General features: G+C 44.4%; 1 protein-coding gene across 8 annotated transcripts in view; it reads left to right on the top strand.

Annotated features, from left to right (window-relative positions):
• The window catches only part of LOC139424092 (oxidation resistance protein 1-like), a 166033-nt gene extending 142577 nt beyond the window's left edge, over positions 1-23456 (top strand). For 6 of the 8 annotated variants that reach the window (XM_071175829.1, XM_071175798.1, XM_071175790.1 and 3 more), the window contains 11 exons: positions 2352-2513; positions 3072-3256; positions 6965-7677; positions 9510-9669; positions 12803-12968; positions 17758-17838; positions 19863-19988; positions 20610-20762; positions 21875-21970; positions 22288-22361; positions 22656-23456. In XM_071175829.1, the coding sequence (XP_071031930.1) occupies positions 2352-2513; positions 3072-3256; positions 6965-7677; positions 9510-9669; positions 12803-12968; positions 17758-17838; positions 19863-19988; positions 20610-20762; positions 21875-21970; positions 22288-22361; positions 22656-22791 (2052 nt within the window). In that variant the 3' untranslated portion in view covers positions 22792-23456. The remainder of the gene's footprint in view (positions 1-2351; positions 2514-3071; positions 3257-6964; positions 7678-9509; positions 9670-12802; positions 12969-17757; positions 17839-19862; positions 19989-20609; positions 20763-21874; positions 21971-22287; positions 22362-22655) is intronic. The other 2 variants (XM_071175820.1, XM_071175826.1) reach the window with 1 other exon arrangement.
• Positions 23457-24035: the final 579 nt, after the last annotated feature.

The following is a 24035-nucleotide window of genomic DNA, read 5'->3' as shown; positions in this document are numbered from 1 at the left end:
CACATCTGTAGTTAGGTAATGTCTGCCTGATATTTCAGTTTCATGTTCCATGAGACTGAGTGAGAGTTAATTTCTCAGTGTACATCGGCAGTGCTGGAGTTCAGTTAACATTTCAGTACAGGAAGAATAGTCAGTCTACTGATCTACACACACTTGCATGACGAAGTGTATGATGTATGTAGATGGAGGAATAACTGAGCTGTATTTAAATAGTCTTCATGTGCACTTCTCATTCTGTTTCTATTAAACTAATCAAGCATCAACTAGCAAGCCACCATAAAGGTGAATGCTTCAGCCTCATATAGATACAGTATGTTTTTCTATCTAATTGCCATTATGAACTTCAGACTACAGGAAGTGCATTCGTTTACTAATGTATCTGATTAGACATACATGTCTCTCTCTGTCTCTGTGTGTTTGTTGACCTGATTGGCTAGCAGTGCAGAAATATTGCTACATTGCTACAAATGAACACTCACTAGCTATACTGCATATTTAGATAGTCTGGCTGATTGGTTTGATGTAGGGAGACATACACTATATATACAAAAGTATGTGGACACTCCTTCAAATTAGTGGATTCGGCTATTTCAGCCACAACCGTTGCTGACAGCTGTAAAAAAAAATCTCAATCAATTTCCGTAGACAAACATTGACAGTAGAATGGCCTTACTGAAGAGCTCAGTGACTTTCAACGTGGCACTGTCACTGTCCAACAAGTCCGTTTGTAAAATTTCTGCCCTGCTATAGCTGCCCTGGTCAACTGTAAGTGCTGTTATTGTGAAGTGGAAACATCTAGGAGCAACAACGACTCAGCCGCACACAAGCCTAGATCACCATTCGCAATGCCAAGCATCGGCTGTAGTGGTGTAAAGCTCTGGAGTGATGAATCACACTTCACCATCTGGCAGTCCAACAGATTTATCTGGGTTTGGAACGCTACCTGCCCCAATACATAGTGCAAACTGTAAAGTTTGGTGGAGGAGGAATAATGGTCTGGGGCTGTTTTTCATGGTTTGGGCTAGGCCCCTTAGTTCCGGTGAAAGGAAATCTTAACGCTACAGAATACAATTACATTCTAGATGATTCTGGGCTTTCAACTTTGTGGCAACAGTTTGGGGAAGCTCCTTTCCTGTTTCAGCACAACAATGCCCCTGTGCACAAAGCGAGGTCCATACAGAAATTGTTTGTCGAGATCGATTTGGAAGAACTTGACTGGCCTGCACCTCAACCCCATCTAACACCTTTGGGATGAATAGGAACACCGACTGCGAGCCAGGCCTAATCGCTCAACATCACTGCAAATCCCCGTAGCAATGTTCCAACGTCTAGTGGGAAGTCTTCTCAGAAGAGTGGAGGCTGTTATAGCAGCAACGGGTGGACCAACTCCATATTAATGCCCATGATTTTGGAATGAGATGTTCGACGAGCAGGTGTACACATACTTTGGTCATGTAGTGTACATGTGTTTCTCTGTCTCTGTCTGTTTGTTAAGCTGATTGGCTAGCAGTGCAGAAAACATTGCTACATGTAGACTAACTATACTCCACTGTATATTTAGATACCCTGGCTGATTGGTTTGATGTAGGGAGACAAACTTAGTTCTGATTTTGCCAACTCCTTCTTCATTATTATCACTTGTTATATAATCAGGTTACATGCAATGTAACATGTCGCTTGAGTATGTGACATAGAAATAGAATGAATAGAACGGCTTGAAAGCTCTAACCCTGGACATTTGACTGGTAAACTCATGGGTACGTACATTCACAATGGCTGCCAGATATTGTGAAGCAATAATCTTCATGGTATTTTAAAATTTTCTATAAACAGATGCTAGATTGCCACAGTAATGTAGAATGTTCATTCAAATGATGCTAACTGCAATGGAATGTATTTTTTGTAATGTCAGTTGAGTTGAAATCACAGCACATATTGAAGGGTATACTTCCTGCCATGGGTACACTCAAAATGGCTCCCACTCAAAATGGCTGCCACTCAAAATGGCTGCCAGTCCACCCATTATGCCATCATTGACTTGAATGAGATTACCTTTCTATTCATTCTATTTCTATGGTATGTGATGTGTGCAAGAAGTTTGTTAATGAAATCTAAGATTGCTTATATTGATTACATTCAACTCAATGTTGTTTGAGTGTTGAGTGTTGTTGAATTGATACGCTGCTGTTGATGCTGTTCTATTGACTTGATCTATTCTATATGATTTGGAGGATAATCTAAAGCTATAACTAACTGTTTTTTAACATATCACTAAATGATAAATGTGTTCATTCTTGTCCACCCTTTACTTCTCCCTCCTCTCCTGTTATTAAAAATGGCCACCCCGGTAGGAATCCGATGGCACTCCCAGGCCAGAGGCTCACCATCATCACCATGCTCCGGTGTTCTCAGCACTCCGCCAGGCTCGTGTAGTGTCGTCCACCTCCGAGGAGGAAGAGGCCCTGACAGAGAAGTTCCTCAAAATCAACTGCAAGTACATCACAGACGGCAAGGTACATATCACGTATATTCATATATATATTACAGTACTATACAATATATATAGTATTTTCTATATATAAAATATGTACAGTATTATAAGGTAAGCTCATGGAGAAATTCAGAGGACTTTCAGGAATGCTGGCCCTCCGCCAGCCAACATCCACCTCTAGTAGCTCAGATCCATGCTATTGAAGAAAATGAAACCAATATTGATCCATTCAGTCTAAATCAAAGCTTTGCAGCTTTCACCCCCACAGGGAGGTCAGTATTGGAGCTTCCTGTTCATAGTCAATATCCTTCAGTTTCTTTTGGATACCTGCAGTACAGTACAGCCATTTTGTTTATTTATGCTGGCAAGGTAATATATCTCCTCCAGTAAATGGCTGACACATTTCTTTCACTGCCAGCTTTTTTCATGTTCTAGCTATATTACTCCGTCTAACCCTTTCGTTCTTTCTTTCTTTCTTTCTTTCTTTCTTTCTTTCTCTCTCTTTCTCTCGCTCTTCTCGTGCTCTCTCTCTCTCTCTCTCTCTCTCTCTCTCTCTCTGTCTGTCTCTCTCTCCCCTCAGGGTGCGGTGAGCGGGGTGTTGCTGGTGACGCCCAACAACATCATGTTTGACCCCCACAGGATGGACCCTCTGGTGCAGGAGCATGGCTGTGAGGAGTACGGCTACATGTGTCCCCTGGAGGAGGTCATGTCTGCAGCCATCTACAAGGAGATCACTGACAGCAAGATCCGAGAGGCCGTGCCTGCGTAAGAGCCCTGTCGTCTGTCTGTCGGTCTGTCTGTCTGACAGTCACACACAGGGGTCCCGTTCATTAGAGCACACCGCAGCATCCGTTTTGTGCCTACTGAACCACAGTAACAGGAATGTAGTGGAGAGGAGTAGCGTTTCCGCACCTATTACACAAAATTAATGTTGTTTGCGTTTGCGTTTACGTTACACATCACTCGTTTACCCACTTATTTTTCTACCACTCCATCCCTGGTTACACATCACAGCCCCTACGTAATCACTTCATCAGCCCGGCACTGCAGGCGCACACTGATTACATCAGAAACCATCCAACAGATTCATTATATCCCCCATGCCAAAAAGGAAAAGGAAATGGCAATTATAGCAAGGTTAATGAACTATGCATGCACCCACCTACGTCTGGATTGCTCACCCATTTGCTTGATGTAATAATATATCCACTTCAGCAGCCAGCTTAGTTTATCTCCATGGCATGCCACCCACATACAGATCTCCTACCGTCTCTGTTTTTATTAATAATAAACGTGGATTGTTTGATCAGGTCAAGATAATTGTGTTATATTAATACTATGATGAAATCTTACCAAAGCATTAGCTATTTGTAGCTGTGTTCCCCTGTGGCTCGGTTTTTAAGAACGCGGCGGCAGCGATGCCAAGGTCGTGGGTTCACGTCCCGCTCAGATCACATACACATGCTAATTATGTATGCACTTACTGAACTGTAAGTTGGACGAAAGTGTCTGCTAGGAAACATTTATTATTATTGTAACTATAGAGCTATGCTTAGCCCTTCCACTCTAGTGCCCATCCAGTATGTCTGTGAAAATGTTCAGTGGTGGATTTGGGCTGTGTTAGGTGTTCAGATCTCATGGAGCATCTTTTGTGACGTCTAATGGTTATTGGCTGCAGTCCAAACACGGTATTTATACCCCCTCACCCCTTGCCCTAGCCACTTTCCCTCAGGGCAATCCCCATCGAAACCGGATGCAGTTTGATTGCCATCTTAAGTGGAAGTCCAATTCACTAACGTTACCCCCTCTGCCCTCGATTTAGCCCAAAGGAGCGAGTAAACCACTTTGGTCACTTGCGGGGTTGATACGACCCACAATTCAATGCAAACTGTAGTCACATCATGTCAAACTCTGGTGGCCGCGAAGTGTCAAATTTTATCAACAAGGCTGCATTTCCGGCATGTCAGAAAAAAGTATTGAAGCTAGCTTGCTAGAAAATACAGTGCCTTGCGAAAGTATTCGGCCCCCTTGAACTTTGCGACCTTTTGCCACATTTCAGGCTTCAAACATAAAGATATAAAACTGTATTTTTTTGTGAAGAATCAACAACAAGTGGGACACAATCATGAAGTGGAACGACATTTATTGGATATTTCAAACTTTTTTAACAAATCAAAAACTGAACAATTGGGCGTGCAAAATTATTCAGCCCCTTTACTTTCAGTGCAGCAAACTCTCTCCAGAAGTTCAGTGAGGATCTCTGAATGATCCAATGTTGACCTAAATGACTAATGATGATAAATACAATCCACCTGTGTGTAATCAAGTCTCCGTATAAATGCACCTGCACTGTGATAGTCTCAGAGGTCCGTTAAAAGCGCAGAGAGCATCATGAAGAACAAGGAACACACCAGGCAGGTCCGAGATACTGTTGTGAAGAAGTTTAAAGCCGGATTTGGATACAAAAATATTTCCCAAGCTTTAAACATCCCAAGGAGCACTGTGCAAGCGATAATATTGACATGGAAGGAGTATCAGACCACTGCAAATCTACCAAGACCTGGCCGTCCCTCTAAACTCTCAGCTCATACAAGGAGAAGACTGATCAGAGATGCAGCCAAGAGGCCCATGATCACTCTGGATGAACTGCAGAGATCTACAGCTGAGGTGGGAGACTCTGTCCATAGGACAACAATCAGTCGTATATTGCACAAATCTGGCCTTTATGGAAGAGTGGCTAGAAGAAAGCCATTTCTTAAAGATATCCATAAAAAGTGTCGTTTAAAGTTTGCCACAAGCTACCTGGGAGACACACCAAACATGTGGAAGAAGGTGCTCTGGTCAGATGAAACCAAAATTGAACTTTTTGGCAACAATGCAAAACGTTATGTTTGGCGTAAAAGCAACACAGCTCATCCCCCTGAACACACCATCCCCACTGTCAAACATGGTGGTGGCAGCATCATGGTTTGGGCCTGCTTTTCTTCAGCAGGGACAGGGAAGATGGTTAAAATTGATGGGAAGATGGATGGAGCCAAATACAGGACCATTCTGGAAGAAAACCTGATGGAGTCTGCACAAGACCTGAGACTGGGACGGAGATTTGTCTTCCAACAAGACAATGATCCAAAACATAAAGCAAAATCTACAATGGATTGGTTCAAAAATAAACATATCCAGGTGTTAGAATGGCCAAGTCAAAGTCCAGACCTGAATCCAATCGAGAATCTGTGGAAAGAACTGAAAACTGCTGTTCACAAATGCTCTCCATCCAACCTCACTGAGCTCGAGCTGTTTTGCAAGGAGGAATGGGAAAAAATGTCAGTCTCTCGATGTGCAAAACTGATAGAGACATACCCCAAGCGACTTACAGCTGTAATCGCAGCAAAAGGTGGCGCTACAAAGTATTCACTGAAGGGGGCTGAATAATTTTGCACGCCCAATTTTTCAGTTTTTGATTTGTTAAAAAAGTTTGAAATATCCAATAAATGTCGTTCCACTTCATGATTGTGTCCCACTTGTTGTTGATTCTTCACAAAAAAAAACTGTTTTATATCTTTATGTTTGAAGCCTGAAATGTGGCAAAAGGTCGCAAAGTTCAAGGGGGCCGAATACTTTCGCAAGGCACTGTATATATAGACAATGATTTTAGCGTTGGCAAATTAGCTTAGTCTCGTAGTGAGGAGCCTATAAAATGGAGCTAGATTCATAAACATATTTTGGGGAATTCTGAAATGTATAAGAATAAATGACCAAACAATAAAACTAGCTAGCCAGCTACGGGTAACTGTAGCCAGCTACCTGACAGGAGTGCTAGCTAGATATGTTAGCTTACTAGGTACATTAATAGCTTTAGCTAGATACGTTAGCTTACTAGGTACATTAATAGCTTTAGGTTGATTGTTTTTAAGCTCAACTTCCAGATTTCCACCAAGGACGTTGCCTCTCCGATCATCACTCTCCCTTGCTTGGGCAAGGGACATTTAAGGTACACACTGTCTCTGTGTGTGAGGACAGCTGTTTTCTCAAATATGATGCAAGCAGACTCTGTCTCTCTCTGTCTCAAAGAGCACACAATAACAAATGCCAGTGTTTTATCATAGACACCGGTGGACCTAGGAACAAACTATTTTAGTCCCACAAGGTCTTTGGAGAACATGTGGAGTCTAGTGCGCTGTTACAGTATGTAGAGGAATCCTGTTAGTTGGCTGGCTGGCTGCACAGTGTTTTTGTTACACTGTGTCCCTGTTAATTTACTGTACAAAACCTCTTCAGATTATTATGCAGAGCCGTTCACTTATGCGCCAAACAAACATGATTCATATTAATTCCATATTGAGAGGATGACATGTTTCACCTGGTCTCTCCACATTATACTGTAATAAGCAAAATAAAATGGTTCCATTCTGCTGCATTCAAATTCAGACCTCTCTAACTTGTATTTTCTTCTTTACTGTTTTCTTCCCTATCTAGACATCTGGAGCCTTTGACGTCAGAGCGCGGGCCCTCCACCTCCTCTCAGCCGGACCCGGAGCAACGTCTGAGAGTCCCGGGCAACGGCAGCGGCAGCGCGGCCCCCCGCAGCACGGAGGGCTCCTTCTCCGAGGACGTCTTTACAGAGTCAGAGCTTTCCCCAATTCGGGAGGAGGCCACTTCCTCCGAAGACCCCCGGCTGGACATGTCCTCCTCAGCCACAGCCTCCACAGAGTCCATCCAAACTGTTGCCCAGGTGGAGGCCTTCATCCCCCCAGGAGAAGCCCCAGGGGCCGCAAGCTGCGCCTACAACTCAGTCAGCCAGCCGCCAGTGGAGGGCCAGGGGAAACAACCCACCACAGCAGTAGACAATCCAGACAGCCACACGGCCCGGAGCCAGTCTCCCATGGGCTCCAAGCAGCACAGTGTGGATGTGGAGAAGGCAGCACCAAGCACACTCACCACCAGCCAGGGACTAGGCCAGGGACCATCCTCACGCCCTGCCTCACAGAGCTCTACCACCGGGCCTGGGGAGCCCTCCGGCCAGGAGGGGAGTCCAGGGGACAGGCCAAAACTGAGCAGAGAAGGGTCCCGGGACTCCGAGACGGACGTGGAGGAACTGAGGAAGATGTGGAAGAGTCACACTATGCAACAAGCCACAGAGCAAATGGAGAATGTAACAAAAAAGGTGGAGGGACAAGACTCTGCAGAAGGTAGTGAGATAACGTGTCTCTGTTGTAATATGAAAATATGAAATACATAGCCTTACAATATGCACTTACATTGTTTTTCAGTAGGTGCGAAAATATGTTCAGCTTCCACCCTACTTGAGTTCTCAACATGAAGGCAAATCTATAGACAGTTATTGCAGATTATTACACATCCTCACTGCCAGGTATGCTGCTGCCATTTGCCATCTCTGCAATTATCATCATCATGTTTATTCTAATGAAGCTCCCAGTGCTATCACAGGAAGGTTGGCTTCGGCTGCTTCCGTACACCTCGGCTGCAGGGTGCTCCTGATAACCTCCTGTCACACCTTTGTGCCTCCCCAGTTGTAACTGGACTAAAAAAGGGAGAGAGAACTGTGGGAATGTGTGGTGTGCTGTTATCACTTACAGGAATGAGCAGGAATGAGGCATTATACTCCGCTTTGATCTAACTCTGCTGTTAGCCGGTCTGCTGCCACGTGCACTCAACTCCAAGATAGGCTAAAACGTGAAAAATCAAACACAGAGAGACAACACAAACACCCACACCTAACATCTGAGGGGAAACACAGTAGTGTTTAGACGGCCTGCATTTAAAACTCTCAGAGACACGAGCAGCATTTAAAGTGACTTAACTATTTACATTTTATAGCTGCCTTCTCTTTTTGGTTTGATGTCTTTTTCAGTAAACATGGAATATTTCTTACCTTAGAATATAGACTACCACAGTAGTGTGCAGGCTCAAACCACTACTGTGTTCTGTGTCATGCCTGCTATAGGTGCTATGTATGTTATTCTTCCACTGTTCTACAGTTCTATGTGAGCTCTAGTGCCTCACTTAGTTGTGTTCAGACCTGGGTTCTAATAGTATTTGTTTTCTTTTGAACACTTTTGCTGCACCTCATTGAGTTTGCCTGGTGCATTGGAACCAATGGAATAGTCCCAAAAGTGCAAACTACGCCCATCTGCCACTCCAGACAGGCTCAATCAAACTCTCAAAGTATTTTTTGAAAGGAAACTAATACTGGTTGAACCCAGGTCTGGTTGTGTTCAAATAATTTATATCACCATAATTCTCACCCCACAGAGAGTTCCTAGAATGTTTGCTCTTATTGGCTGGGATCACAGCAGGATTCTGCTTTACTCCACACCACATTACCATGGCAGACGCTAGCCGAGGCCCCACTTCAAAACAAGCCCAATTACTGCGTTTTCAAATATCATTTTTCCCACTGAGCTGTGTTTTCTAAGTAGATGAACCATTTCTCTGGCTCTGTTTGTGACTATGGGTCCCAGTCTGTGTTATGTCACAAAGTGTCTCTTTTCTTTGTAGAATTCCCACTGATTTGACCTTCTAATGGGTCGTTAATATAAGCAGGTATATGTTTTGGTGTCACGATCCGTTATGATCTATGTTTATTGGGATCATCTTCCTATTATTCTGGCACAGAATTACTGTCTGTTGAGATACCTGGTAAACAGAGGAGGAGATCTAGGTCACATGGCCAGGTCGCAGTTGTAAATGAGAACTTGGCCTACCTGGTTAAATAAAGGTGAAATAAAAAAAATCTAAATAAAGACCCTGTTATGAAATAGATCTGAAATGTTTTCTTAATTACAGATGGATTAGGTCCAGTGGTGTGGTGAGGGACTACTAGATAATAAGAGGATATGTTTTAAACCAGGAGTAGGCCTACATTTGGTCACTAAATTGAAACATATTCTGAAAGATTGAAATCGGATTGGTATCTGCTTTGGCCATGTAACTGTTAAGATGGATAAGATAGCAATTCATTATCATGTGATCATTTCCTGTTTGTCATGTGGGTCTACAGTGTCCATGGAGCGGCGGAGGTACCGGTCCCACAAGTTCCTGTGTCTGCGGGTGGGCCAGCCCATGAAGAAGACGTTTGTGTCCAACGCCAGCGCCTCCATGCAGCAGTACGCCCAGAGGGACAGGAAACATGAGTACTGGTTCGCTGTGCCGCAGGAGAGGTGAGTGTGTGTGTGCGTGTGTGTGTGTGTGTGTGCACCACACTGCAGCGCCAAGGTTTGCAGAATCACTGTAGTGCAGCCCCATTGTCTGCCCAGTGCCAAGCCCATCTCACTATGCTGCCACTATTTATTTATTCACCCACTCTGCAGACACACACTGTCACACACACAGACATACACAAATATCTATAGAATAGAATACATGTATTTTTCACAGAGGGAACACAACTAACCACTTTTTCCCCTGTGTGAAAAGTGGACCAGGCTGTGAAAAGCAATTCAGTTACATACATTTTGTGCAGTATCTCAGTGTGCTTTGGATGACATTTCTGTCCACAACAGCACAAATTAACTGTTTTTGCTATTTTATGTAAATAGGTATTGATCGTAAGGAGATCTGTCAATTTTGACTCCGCTGGGATGTTGCACAGCAATGTCAGCAGTATTCATAATGAATGTATCGTTTAGGCCTTTCAAAGAACACCCAGTACAAGGAAATATGTATCTTCATCAAAAGCTGTAAAATATGTTTTTCTAGTGAATTATTCCAAATTGCTTCAACAGCTTAATTCAATTAGTTAATGCTGAAAAGTCACTTTGTTGCAATGAATTTGCCACAACCTCATTATCAATGTTGGGTCCAAGCACAGTGCTGCCTTTGTCTCCAGTCCTGGAGAGCGAGAGGGCAGAAAGTTATGAATCTGATAAGATGTTTGACCAGCCATTCTTTGGCTTTGGAAACTCTGCCCTTCAGCTGTTTTCATTCCCAGTAGCCAGTAGGCGTGTGTTGACCAGCACAGCACACTCCTCTCAGTCTCACATGTTAATCTCATTTGAAGCAGGCAGACAGGCCACCAATCTTGTCTCTGGTCACAGACACAGTCACACCACCATCACCATGGCCATGTGCCATTGTAGGGTGGTTGGAATGTGTTTATCTGAGAATGTCTCCTGTAATGCTGCCCTGTTACATTGCTGGCTCTGTTCCCATGGATAGCACTGTGCCTTTATACACACACACACACATCCGTGCACAAATGCGCACATTTACACATACTCACGTACACAAACACTTTCGTACACACAAACACACGTGCATGCACACACACACACTGGCAGACTGACTATGCCTGCTGGATGACCTAGTTGAGTGGCGACCCAGAAGATGTGTGTAAAGTATCCTGACAATGGTGGGAGAGTTCCAGACAGTGGGGAAAAAGACCATATACAGCCTGATACATAGAGACACAAGACAGCAGAGTGGCATAACAGCCTCATGCCATTTAGAGACGGCCACGGGAGACAGGAAACAGGAGACAAAGGGCTGTGAGACATGGGTTTAATTCTAGTCACAGAAAAGGTAGGAAGTATACGGAGGGTACGGTGCAACAGAGGACGAACAGCAGAGGGGCTAAGGATCTTGGAGCAGGGGGGAAAGGTCTCGGCTTCTGGGGGTGTAGCCACGGGGCTATAGCGGCGTGCCAGCGCATCTGGCTTGACCTTCTTGGATACCGGTCGGGACTGCGGAAGCGAAGTGGCCTGGGCCTTACTGAACCCCTCCCAGAGGTCCAAGGACTCCGCAGGAAGACGTCCCGGGGCAGGCAGAGCTGACTTCAGGCAATGAGTGTGGCAGAACGGACTCCAGCCCACGATGGCACCAGTAGACCAGTCAATAGAGGGATTGTGTCGCTGGAGACAAGAGAATCCCAATACCACGGAAACCTGCGGAGACTCAATTAGCAGGAATTGGATCATCTCGCTGTGGTTCCCTGACACTCGTAGGTTGACGGGGGTGGTCTGGTGGGTGACCCCGGGGACTTCCGGAGTTCATTAGATGCAAGGTGGGATCCTTGAGCGAGGGATTGGGATCACAATTGGACCACTTCTCCCTCATACGTTCACACAGCCGACAATCGATCTGGATGGTTAAAGCGATGAGTGAGTCGAGATCCGTCTGTAGTTCTCGTGCTGCAAGCTCATCCTTTACCTCCTCCGATAATCTGTGCAGGAACATGTCGAACAGCGCTTCCGGGTTCCTGGTACCCTCCGCTGCTAGCGCGCGGAACTCCACCGCATAGTCTGCCGCACTGAGAGAGTAACTTCCAGGCAGCCTCTCTCCCGGACCACGGAGCCTCAAACTTTTTTCACCTCTGCCACGAATCCGTCCAGACTGAAGCATACGGCCGACGGTTGTTCCCAAATGGCCGTAGCCCAAGCTAGGGCCATCCCGGACATCAGCGTAAAGAGGTACGGTATCTTAGAGCAGTCAGAGGGAAAGGAGGAAGGCTGCAGCTCCATGACGAGGGAACACTGAGTGAGAAACGCCCGACAGGTGCCCGACTCTCCATCAAAGCACTCCGGGGGAGGTAAGCGGGGTTCCCGGGAAACTGAAGTGACGGCGCTGCTACCAGCCAGGTTACTAAGGGGCTGGGAGGATACTGTTGTGATAGGCTGCTTGGTAGACAACCCACGGACTTGCTCCCTTAATGTGTCCAATGACTGGTCGTGACGTTCGGCCACGGCCTGGAACCCTTCAATCAGACCACGAAGCAACTCCTCGTGCCTTCCAATGACAGCTCATTGGCCGGCGATGGCTTTGTGCGGCTGGTCCGAGTCTGCCGGGTCAGTCATGGCCAGTTCGTACTATCACGTTTGAAGGTAAGACCCAGGTGCAGACAGTGTCAAAGGAACAAAAGTGTATTAATTCGAACACGGAAGGCAAATGTACAGGACGGCAGGCAGAGGTCGGTAATCCAGAATAGTGGAGCAAAGGTACAGGATGGCAGGCAGGCAGGCTGAAGGTCAGGGCAGGCAGAGGGTGGTAATCCAGAGTAGAGGGCAAAGGTACAGGACAGCAGGCAGGCAGGCTCAGGGTCAGGGCAAGCAGAAGGACAAAACCGGGAAAACTAGAGAACAAGAATATAGACAAGACAGGACCAAGGGGAGAATGCTGGTAGGTTTGAGGAACAAAACGAACTGGCAACAGACAAACACAGAACACAGGTATAAATACACAGGGGATAATGGGGAAGATGGGCGACACCTCGAGGAGGATTGAGACAATCACAAAGACTGGTGAAACAGATCAGGGCATGACAGTCTGACTGTGTTTCTACCTCTCTACCCTCCCCAGGTCCGAGCACCTGTATGTGTTCTTCATCCAGTGGACCCCAGACATGTATGGGGAGGGGGTGAAGGGCATCGGCCACGAGCCAGGGTTCATGGTGGTCAAGAAGCCTTCGGGGTTTGAGACAAGAGAAGACGAACCCCTCACGGATATCAACAACAAAGAGTGGGAGGTAAGGACTAGAGAACTGAGGTGTTCCACACTACATTCTACATTCTGTGTTGTTTCTTACATGGCTGAATGTTGCTGTACAGTAGTATGTGTAGTAGTTACAATACAATGAGTGTACAAAACAATAGGAACACCTTCCTAATATTGAGTGGCACCCCCTTTTGCCCTCAGAACAGATTCAATTCGTTGGGGGTATGGACTTTACAAGGTGTTGAAAGCGTTGCACAGGGATGCTGGCCCATGTTGACTCCAATGCTTCCCACAGTTGTGTCAAGTTGACTAGACGTCCTTTGGGTGGTGGACAATTATTGATACACACGGAAAACTGTTGAGTGTGAAAAAACCATCAGCATTGCAGTTCTTGACACTCAAACTGGTGCGCCTGACACCTTCTACCGTACCCCATTCAAAGACTCTTAAATCTTTTGTCTTTCCCATTCACCCTCTGAAAGGCACACATACACAATCCATGTCGCAATTGTCTCAAGGCTTAAAAGTCCTTCTTTAACCTGTCTCTTCCCCTTCATCTACACTGATTGAAGTGACATCAATAAGGGATCATAGCTTTCACCTGGATTCACCTTGTCAGTCTATGTCATGGAAAGACCAGGTGTTCCTAATGTTTGGTACACTCTGTATATTTACCTTCTCATCCAGCCTGTGTTGTAGTCCATAAATGTCCTATTTGTTATATGCTTTTATTCAGTCAAGTGATTTATTTTGTGGTGATATGACTGTGTGTAGTGTTAAATGGAATGTATTTGCATTGTTATTCTGCCGTCATCCTTATCTATGCTCCTTAAGGTTATTTGTGTGTTCAAATTATTACACTGTCATTTATGATTACATTGTTTTGATCAATCTGTCCAAGTGTTTGCTTGATGTGTTATAGTTATGTTTATTATGTAATTTGTGTGAATACTATTTCCTTTGGTCGGAAATGCGCAATTTTCACTCAGATTACAACAACCACAATGTTTTGCATGATTGTGAAATCATTTTGTTCCAAGTCAGTTGTCCACGTTATTAATGCAGTATATATGGCATGCATTAATATCTCTGTTGTCGTCGGTCATCCCAAACTATAGTTGTGCTGGATGACCTGACTGACTGGGGTGTTTCGCAGTTGTAGACAGATGGATGGAATGGTTCCCGTTGTGAAAAGCTGGTTGGTTCAATGCCGGGAAGGCACATAGTGAATTCTTTAAAACGTGTGGGCATTCTTGTGTCTGTAATATACATAGTTGTGTTCAGTTCGCTCATCCTTAATAGTGGCTTTATGGGATTTTAATTTCCCCTCAAATGTGGATGTAGGGTTTTAGGATTTAAGAAGCAAGATTTTGATAGATCAAATTAAGGACTGTTAATGCATTATTCTGGTGTGAATATATTATTCTGGTGGGAATGTAGAGGAATGGGAAAAAGTCCAGTGTGTGGACATGGCTGCTCAAAGTCTGTCCAATAGGTTGGCTGGCTGCACTTGCGTGAGGTATAATGGTGAGAGGATATATTCATTGCATACAGAAATTGATACGCAAGCTGTGGCTGGGATTTAAATTTTAATGTAAGTGAATGCTGTAGGAAACAAAGTGGGCTGATTTGTTTTGGCCTGGTCCTGAAGAGGCTACATGATCCAGTGATTTGAATAAGTAAATAGTTGCCTCTCTTTTACGTTGACCCTTTAAGGTAAACATGGATTTTAAACAATACTTATATTATTTGTCTGTAATAACTATAATGCTGTTCGTCTTTTATTATACTTTATTTGGTCATTGATCATTAGGTCTACTGTGCTGTATGTGTATTGTATGTCATGCAATATGGCAAGTATGACAATTCAAGCCACTTCATTGATTAACGTTTGATGTGTGCCCAAACTACTCAAAGGTGATCCACCAAGCTTTTTATTGTTACAGTGATGTTAGACGAGAAGTGCATTTGATCTCCCGACAGTACCTCATGAAACATTTTTTTTTATTAATGTACTGGTATTGTATCTTTAAATTGCTCTAGTGAAGTATGCAAATAGGAAGTGCCCTCTGCCTTTGAGCAAATAAGGAGCTGGCTTTGCTCCTGTCCTTCATTGCCACTGGCTCTTGCGGGTGTCAAACAAACATCGAAGACCCTTCTAAAATGTTTCTATTTTAGTTAGCTAGTAGATTCCCCGCCCGTCCGGTGTCTGGTTCAACATCGACTTGTGGAGATTGGAATTACTTCAGGAATGTGACTGTCGAGCTCAACCTCGCCCCGAAAGAAAGAAATGTTCTCTAGAAGGGTGAAGGAAGAAACGCCGCTGACCCCTAAGTACACTTATGTATGTATCTATAACAGTCCGTGTTTTAGCTGCGCGTGTTTTGTTGTTGTTAGCCTGCTAGCTACATTACTGGATGGCTAGCTTGCTAAAAAAAATGCAAACGGCTTGCCCAGTGACTGACTGAAATCAAAATAGTCACTGACATATCTGATGAGTCTAAAAAGGCAGCACTTGATGTTGTCGCTTTGTATCACTCCTTATCTTTGGTTCTCGTTTTGGAAAGTTTTGAGGTTCCGTTTTTTTCAGTGAACAGAACAGTTTGTGAACATCGTGCTATATTGTATATAACGTTAGTAACTAATGACATCGTAGCTTATTTGCGACATTGTATCAATACACTGTGTATAGCTTACAGTTAGTTCTACAATTTCCATTGCATTGACAGTGATCGGCTTCTCTGTAATGGTGAGATATTATATCTATAACGTAAGTTGGATGGGCTGATGCAATGTCTGTTTTGGAAAGAATGACCTTAATGTAAGTTGTTATTTGGGAGGAAGGGGAGCAGAGAATAGCTTGAATATTGTAGCCTGGTCTCAGATCTTTGTGCTCTTGCAAACTCCATTTCTCATTGTCAAGCACAAACAGACTGGCACCAGGCTATGGTCGTTGGCCAGCCTGAGACCTCCCCCCTGAACACAGAAGATGGGGATTGCAGCAAACTGGCCTGACTTGGCTTTTCTCAATAGACTGCACTTTAGTGTCAGCTAAAGTTAGACTCCAAATAAATATTTAATGAACACTGTAGTTGACCCTTTTCTTTGCATTATTGAGAACTGTAATGTGGCAGCTTGTTTGGGAAAACGTTATTTACACCATGATTTAAGGTGACTAAAGAGGTGTTTCTGGGTAACTTATTTCCGCTTGACCCAAGTTTGCCCAATCCAACTTGACTCAACTAACTTTTTTAACTAGTTTATGGCAGCAATTCATGTATAGCCTAATTCTATAATAGATTCAGACAATTTCATAATTGTTCTAGTTTTTTACATGCAGTATCATAACATATTTATGGATAGGCTTCATTTGCAGGGGTACACAGCTCCGGTCCCTGAGGGCCACCCACAGCACTGCCCATGTCCATAGAAACCCATTAAGTAGGCCTACTGTACTGTATCTGGAGTTGTGCACCCCTTGAATGGCTTTGTTATGCTATTTTATATGACCCCATGATCGCACTTTGTGCTGATTCATGGTCACATCCCCTTGAAGAGCTGGGCCTCAAGGGGCTTAGCTACCTTCTGAAGTAGAAGTCTGGCTTTAAGATGTTATTGTGGAGGTAGAACTTGTAGCTATTGTTAGACTCAGCCAGAACTGCTGATAGGCTGTTTTGAAGGGGGATTCCCGTGTGTGCTAGCTTCAATGAGCTCTGTCTGGCAGAGAAGTTTGCTTCAGCGCATTATTATTAATGATGATTATTAATGATGATGAAAAGCAGCACTAGCGCTGGGAATTGCCCGGGACTTCACGATACGATATTATCACCATACTTAGGATATGTATTGCGATTCTCACAATTCTGCATATTGCTCACTGTATGTCAGCTGCAGAGAGAGGAGAGCATTAGAAAAGGAGTTTTGATCAGTCATGGAAATAGAATTGCTGAAAATATGTTGGCTCACAATTTAAAAAGGTGCAGAACAAGCTATAGGATGAAAAATATTGGGAGTTTTGGCACAGGTACAGCCAACTAGCAATAGCTAAAGCTACTTAGACCCCCCCTGCCCCCTGATACTTGGAGTCAAAGTACCAATATTGCCCAAAATAATATTGCGATATGTAACTATTGGGGGGGGTCGGTCATCTCTGATCAGCAGGCTAAGCGAGGCTGTCTGGGACTTGTTCTCTGTGGCTTAGTACACATACTGACAGGATGATTTTTGATATGCTTTCTGGGCGTGGCTAATTAAATCGTTACATCAGAATTCTTGGAGTTCCTCTGTGCTCTTGTCCGGCTATACCAAATGGGTGATTCAATTTGATTTGCACAGTATTGTGCAACAGATTAACATGTTTGTACACTAACAGGCTGGCAAGTGCTTGACGGTGCACTGGTGTCGTATCACCTACAGTCCAACGGATCCTCTCAATTGATTAAGTTTATCAGAAGAATGTCCTTGTGTGGCTTCTCTGGTTTAAGTTGTATTTGTTCTGCCTGTGTCAGAATGGCTTGTCTGCCTCTCGTCCCTCTGGCTCGTCCTAACATCCACTAGTGGTGTTGATTTAGATTACACAACCATGCAAAACACTTCTATTGGTTCATATCAACCACCTCTTGTTCAAATATTAGACTTTAAACCAAGCCTATTTAATGGAGACCTGAATATCACATACCGGTAGATGAAAAAAAATACACAGTGATGTCAGGTCTCTCCACCTTCAAATGTACTCTCTCCCCTCCCTCTGCTGTGCTCATCCTTTTTCCTCCATCGCCAGCAGCTGAGTTACACTTCCTCTTCCTGTCTCCGCCCCCCAGGTAGTGTCACTGACTGAGTACCACCGCCGGATCGATGCGCTAAACAGTGAAGATCTGAAATCTCTCTGCAAGCGGCTTCAGGTGCCCCACTCAGAAAAGCTCCAGCTCTCCCTTCCCTTTTTCTAGACTACTTCCCAAATGGTACCCTATTCCTTATGTAGTGCACTACGTTTGGCCACTATTATGTAGGGAATAAGGTGCCATTTTTAGATTAGCCCCTGCCAGGCTCTGTTAGCTCCTCAGTGTGTTTCTGACCTCTCGCCTCTCACCCAGTTGTCCTAGCTGGGCTGACCTGGGCCTACCTGGACTAACTTTGACCTGGGCTAACCTTGACCAGGGCTCTGGGATGGGCCAGCACTATGATGCTGCAGCCTCGTGTAGCAACTGTCCAAAACCGCTATGAGATAATTTGAAGAGTTTTGTGCAACCAGCAACTAATACCTGGTAGAGAAATGGAGGAGGGTAATTTATGCCTTCATAAAGTTCCCATAATGCCCTGCATCCACTTCTCACAGCTCCTCACTGACCACTGCTGTGGTTAGTTTCAAGAATGCCTCATTACTGTTTATTATTAGCCATAGCTAATTAGATAGCCTAGTCCCAAGGCTGTCATAGAGACAAAGAATGTGAATCATAATACAATATGTTGTAGCCCATCTCTGTTGAGGGATGGGGATTTTCCTGAGGTTTCTCGACTCTGTCAATCAAATGTAGAATTTGTGTTCCTCCACTTCTGAGTGACTCCTCACAAACTGTGTTCATCCATCCACATCTGGGTAGTGAGGAACTGCTGCTTCCCCATCCGCCTCTGCTTTCTATTGGAGGGAGAGGAGAGGGGAAGGGAGGGAGGTAGACGGGGATGGTGGGTGGAAGTGGGATTCGATTCAATCCATTAAGTGGGTGCAGGATTGTTTGCGCAGGACAATGCAGGTAATTCAACAGGACTGTAATGTGATCACAGTCAGGCCACCAGTGGCTAGGCTGTCTACAATCAGGCCTGTTATGGAGGAAGATAAACAACCTCCGCTGGAACTCAAACAGTCCAACACCGTGTGTCCAGCTCAATCACAAATAGGCCTTCAGGGCCACTCATTATTTACTGTGTTTTGCATTTTCTCCAGCCAACTTTCCTATTGTGCTAAGTATAGAAATATCCAACCTCGGACATTGTACAATTTAGCCTCCTGATTTACCCTCTGTATATGGATATAATGCACATTTCCAAGTGTTATTACAATTCTGGAGAAGCCCACATGTTTTTATGAGCCATTTAGGCTCTCATAAGCCAAGGTTGGCTCCTTACCTTTTAATGTGTTACTGACATAAAGGAGTCTAGTCTATGTTCTCCCTAAACCCATTGCTCCCAAATTTATGATTTTCAAAGCTGAGTTAATTTTTTATATTAAGTAGGCCTATCTTGTATATTTGTGTTTCCTGGGGCTCATGTTAGCCTGTAAAGAATCCTGCCTCTGCTGATATGAGACTTTATTCATATCTTTAAAACCACCTTCTTAGAAATCATATGACACACCCACAATCCTAGTAAGTAATGTGGTATCGGTTTATTAGCCTATAGAAAACATCTAGCACAGTGTTCGGTTTATTAGCCTATAGAAAACATTGAGCACAGTGTTCGGTTTATTAGCCTATAGAAAACATTGAGCACAGTGTTCGGTTTATTAGCCTATAGAAAACATCTAGCACAGTGTTCGGTTTATTAGCCTATAGAAAACATTGAGCACAGTGTTCGGTTTATTAGCCTATAGAAAACATCTAGCACAGTGTTCGGTTTATTAGCCTATAGAAAACATTGAGCACAGTGTTCGGTTTATTAGCCTATAGAAAACATCTAGCACAGTGTTCGGTTTATTAGCCTATGGAAAACATCTAGCACAGTGTTCATCCCAGTCTAGCTCTGTCCCAAATGGCACCTTATTAACTGTAAAGTGCACCACTTTTGACCTGGGCAGAGTAGTGCACTATGTAGGGGATATGATGCCATTTGGGACATATCCTAAAGCGATAGACACCCCATTACCTTTACTAGTTAGACAACCACCCACTCCTCCTGAGTGCCTGTCTGACTGTTGTCTGTGTGTATCCAGATCACCACCAAGGAGGAGGTGAACTCTAAGCATGCCACCTCTATCAAGACGGAGCTGGAGCCTGAGACCTTCAGACCCAACCTCAGTGAGCCTAGCGAGCTGCTGGAGGCACAGCAAATAGAGAAGGTAATACCTCCCACTGCTAACGGGCACAATGGCTTGATCCATGCCCATTGATTGTCAATGGACTATTTCCTAAAGCAACGTCATGGTTGACCTTCAACCACAGGCCTTCAGCCAGAGCAGTGCTGGCCCTCCCTGAGGAGCTATCTGTTTAGTGACAGCAGGGTCTTGAGCCTCATCATTACAAGGCTGATGGTATAGTAGCCGAGTCAGATAATCTCTATGAATTACAATACTGGGATGGTTGGGATTTTCAGATAAGGTCTGTTAGGGTTTTAACATGGGTGGGGTTAGTCTTCAGGAAAAAGGCATATTTTCATGTAGGCCAATAGCTGTTGGGGAAAATGGATTCTTGTTAGGACATGCAACAAAGGAAGGAGCCTTAAGAATGTATGTGACTAGCCTGCTGCGCTCTTATTGTAGGTCTCTCTGTGGTCGACACTTAAAGCCTGTTCTCCTGAGACTGTTGTGTTCTGGGTGTGTGGAGCTCAGTTACTCTCTAACAACCAACTGTGGGAAAAGGTCACTGCAGCTGTAATGGACCATTGATGTCTGTGGCCTTTTCTCTCTTTCATTTCTGTTTACCCCCCCCCCCCCCCCCCCCCGCGTCTCTCTTTTCTCCAGCTGGCGAAGAACCTCCCTCCCCGTACCATTGGGTACCCCTGGACCTTGGCCTATGGCACCACCAAGCATGGCATGAGCATCAAGAGCCTTTACCGGGCCATGCAGGGGCAGGACACCCCCATGCTGTTGGTTATCAGGGACAGTGATGGTGGGGTGAGTGGGACAACAACACTTCTCTATTAGACCTGAATCCTAAGTCCAGATCTGTGCACGTAACTCAAATGTATATACACTGCTCAAAAAAATAAAGGGAACACTAAAATAGCACATCCTACATCTGAATGAATGAAATATTCTTATTATATACTTTTTTCTTTACATAGTTGAATGTGCTGACAACAAAATCACACAAATTATCAATGGAAATCAAATTTATCAACCCATGGAGGTCTGGATTTGGAGTCACACTCAAAATTAAAGTGGAAAACCACACTACAGGCTGATCCAACTTTGATGTAATGTCCTTAAAACAAGTCAAAATGAGGCTCAGTTGTGTGTGTGGCCTCCACGTGCCTGTATGACCTCCCTACAACGCCTGGGCATGCTCCTGATGAGATGGCGGATGGTCTCCTGAGGGATCTCCTCCCAGACCTGGACTAAAGCATCCGCCAACTCCTGGACAGTCTGTGTTGCAACGTGGCGTTGGTGGATGGAGCGAGACATGATGTCCCAGATGTGCTCAATTGGATTCAGGTCAGGGGAACGGGCAGGCCAGTCCATAGCATCAATGCCTTCCTCTTGCAGGAACTGCTGACACACTCTAGCCACATGAGGCAAACCTTCTTGACACAGCTCGCGTTGATGTGCCATCCTGGATGAGCTGCACTACCTGAGCCACTTGTGTGGGTTGTAGACTCCGCCTCATGCTACCACTAGAGTGAAAGCACCGCCAGCATTCAAAAGTGACCAAAACATCAGCCAGGAAGCATAGGAACTGAGAAGTGGTCTGTGGTCACCACCTGTAGAACCACTCCTTTATTGTGGGTGTCTTGCTAATTGCCTATAATTTCCACCTGTTGTCTATTCCATTTGCACAACAGCATGTGAAATTACATTGTTAGTTACATTGTGTTGTTTAAGTGTTCCCTTTATTTTTTTGAGCAGTGTATATCCTCCATTAACTTCAATGTGTAGTTTATGCAAAAGTGTGAGACAAGCATGCTCATCTAAAGTTAGGATTGGGCCTTTGAGCTGTAGTACATTACCATGGTTCCGTACTGTCTGTTTCCTGACCTGGTGTGTTCTGGTTGGTTGTGTTGCTGCAGGTGTTTGGTGCGTTGGCGTCCGAACCCTTCAAAATCAGCGAGGGATTCTACGGCACGGGAGAGACCTTCCTCTTCACCTTCTGTCCAGAGTTTGAGGTAGGCTGACCTCTAACCTCTCTGATTGGTGACCCTTATTCTGAACTGGCCAGTGTGGTCCAGTCACTTTTACTCCACCTAATGTCCGTTGTAAACTCATCCAACCCTGCTCTGGTCTTAGCAATTAACATGCACATCGATAAGCATTTTCCTGAGAGGAGTACTAATCAGTTGTTTTCTTTATTAAATTAACCAGGCATCATATTGTTATTAGTATGCCTCATTCTCTTGACAATGAGGAGCTTATGTAAGATGGCATGAGGGTTTGTAATGATATATTTACACAGATGGTGACGTGCTCTGCTCTGTGTTGACAGGTGTACAAATGGACAGGTGACAACATGTTCTTCATGAAAGGAGATATGGACTCCTTAGCTTTTGGTGGTGGAAGGTACGCCATTTTATTTTTATGTAAAAGTTTTATCTAGCAATAAACTTTGAAACTGGGTTGTCAGTTAACCTGTCTAGGACTGGCACGCTATTCATCCAAAAGTGAAAATGTTTCCCCCTATCCCAAACAAGTTAAGATGTTATGGTTAGCTTACATTGCACAGTCACTGCTAGGTGTGTACAGAAGAGTAAAATGGCGCCCATCGTCTTAAGTTTGTCAAAACAGACTCACAGCATGTATGTGATGTTCTTGCTGTCTGGATTGAGTCTCTGAAGATGCTGTGATGTGTTTCAGTGGTGAGTTTGGCCTGTGGTTGGATGGAGACCTGTACCACGGCAGGAGTCACTCCTGTAAAACCTTTGGCAACCCCATGCTCTCCAAGAAGGAGGATTTCTATATACAGGACATTGAGATCTGGGCTTTTGAATAACAAAACCCACCACGAGAAAAAGAGAAGGACTAAACATCCCTACAATGGCATTGTTGTCTCAAACCTAACTGCACATCACCACCCTGCTCCAACCCACTGTCTGGGGCTCCCAGGACGGAGCCAGCTGAAGGATGCGTGTTGTGCGTTCATACGTTACTACTGCAGTTATAACAGAGCTTTTCTTTGTGAATGACCTTGTGTGTATCTTGTTACAGCTGTGTGCAGCGTCTTTGAGGAGGTGTACTGTCCTGTACTATACTGTGAGGCATCAGGGGATGTGTGGGTTTGTTAGAGACCGTAGAGACGTCTTGTTGCAGAACCGAGGAGGAGCAATCAGATCGCTCTCTCTGGCCTCAGCAGGAGATGATGTCGACTCAGGTTTGGGATTGAGAGAGAAACTGCCGTAGTCCAGATTATCTGAATTTTGAGACACTCAAGGAACCCCGCCCCTCAGAACCTGGTTGAAGTCAGTCAGTAGGATGTTACTATATGTGGTGTTACAGGCCTTTAGTGGAGAGATCCAGTAATAAAATTAACAACATGCGTTCCTTTGTTCTCAGAGGAGACGGTTGAACCTAACATAGTTCTGGTTGGTGTTCAAACACCTGAAGGAATAATCTCAGCAGGATGTGAGGATGATGACACTATTATGGGGAGGGGGGGGGGGGGGGGGGGGGTATTTTACATCTTTGGTTTACTTCTGAGGCAAGAACTACGTATAGTGTTGTGTATTGTAGTCCTATTGTTCACCATCACAGCACATAGCTAGAATCAGAATATTACCCATCGTTGTACTAATAATGTTCTGTTCAGTGGGTGTACTACGTGTGAGTTCAGCTACCACCGGCGCCCCTCAGGAGTCGTGTGTACTGTTCGTAGACAGTAATGTGTTGCAATAGATTTGTGGAATATGCAAATTACTGTCATGTGACCTCAAATAATCCAGGTTGGCGCTTTTCCTCGCCTGTCCGTGGCTCTTTATCAGAGAGGACTTGTAAAGCTTTCATGTCTTGATCCACAATTGCTTTTCTGGGTATAATTTGAAAAGCCTGAGACGTGGTTAACTGTTTTACATGCATATGACAATTGTATATTATTTATATATGATTATATATAAATATATTATATAATTAATTATATGTTGCTGTTGTGTGACAGTGATCTTTTTGTGCTGATGTTTCAGCTGTTACAAATATAATGTATATTACCCTGTAAATGAATGTTAAAATAGTAGATGTGTTCCT

This window comes from Oncorhynchus clarkii, chromosome 2, assembly GCF_045791955.1.
Source record: "Oncorhynchus clarkii lewisi isolate Uvic-CL-2024 chromosome 2, UVic_Ocla_1.0, whole genome shotgun sequence".
Classification (NCBI taxonomy): Eukaryota; Metazoa; Chordata; class Actinopteri; order Salmoniformes; family Salmonidae; genus Oncorhynchus; species Oncorhynchus clarkii.
Note: the sequence above shows the minus strand (reverse complement) of the source record. Positions and strands in the feature narration are given on the sequence as shown.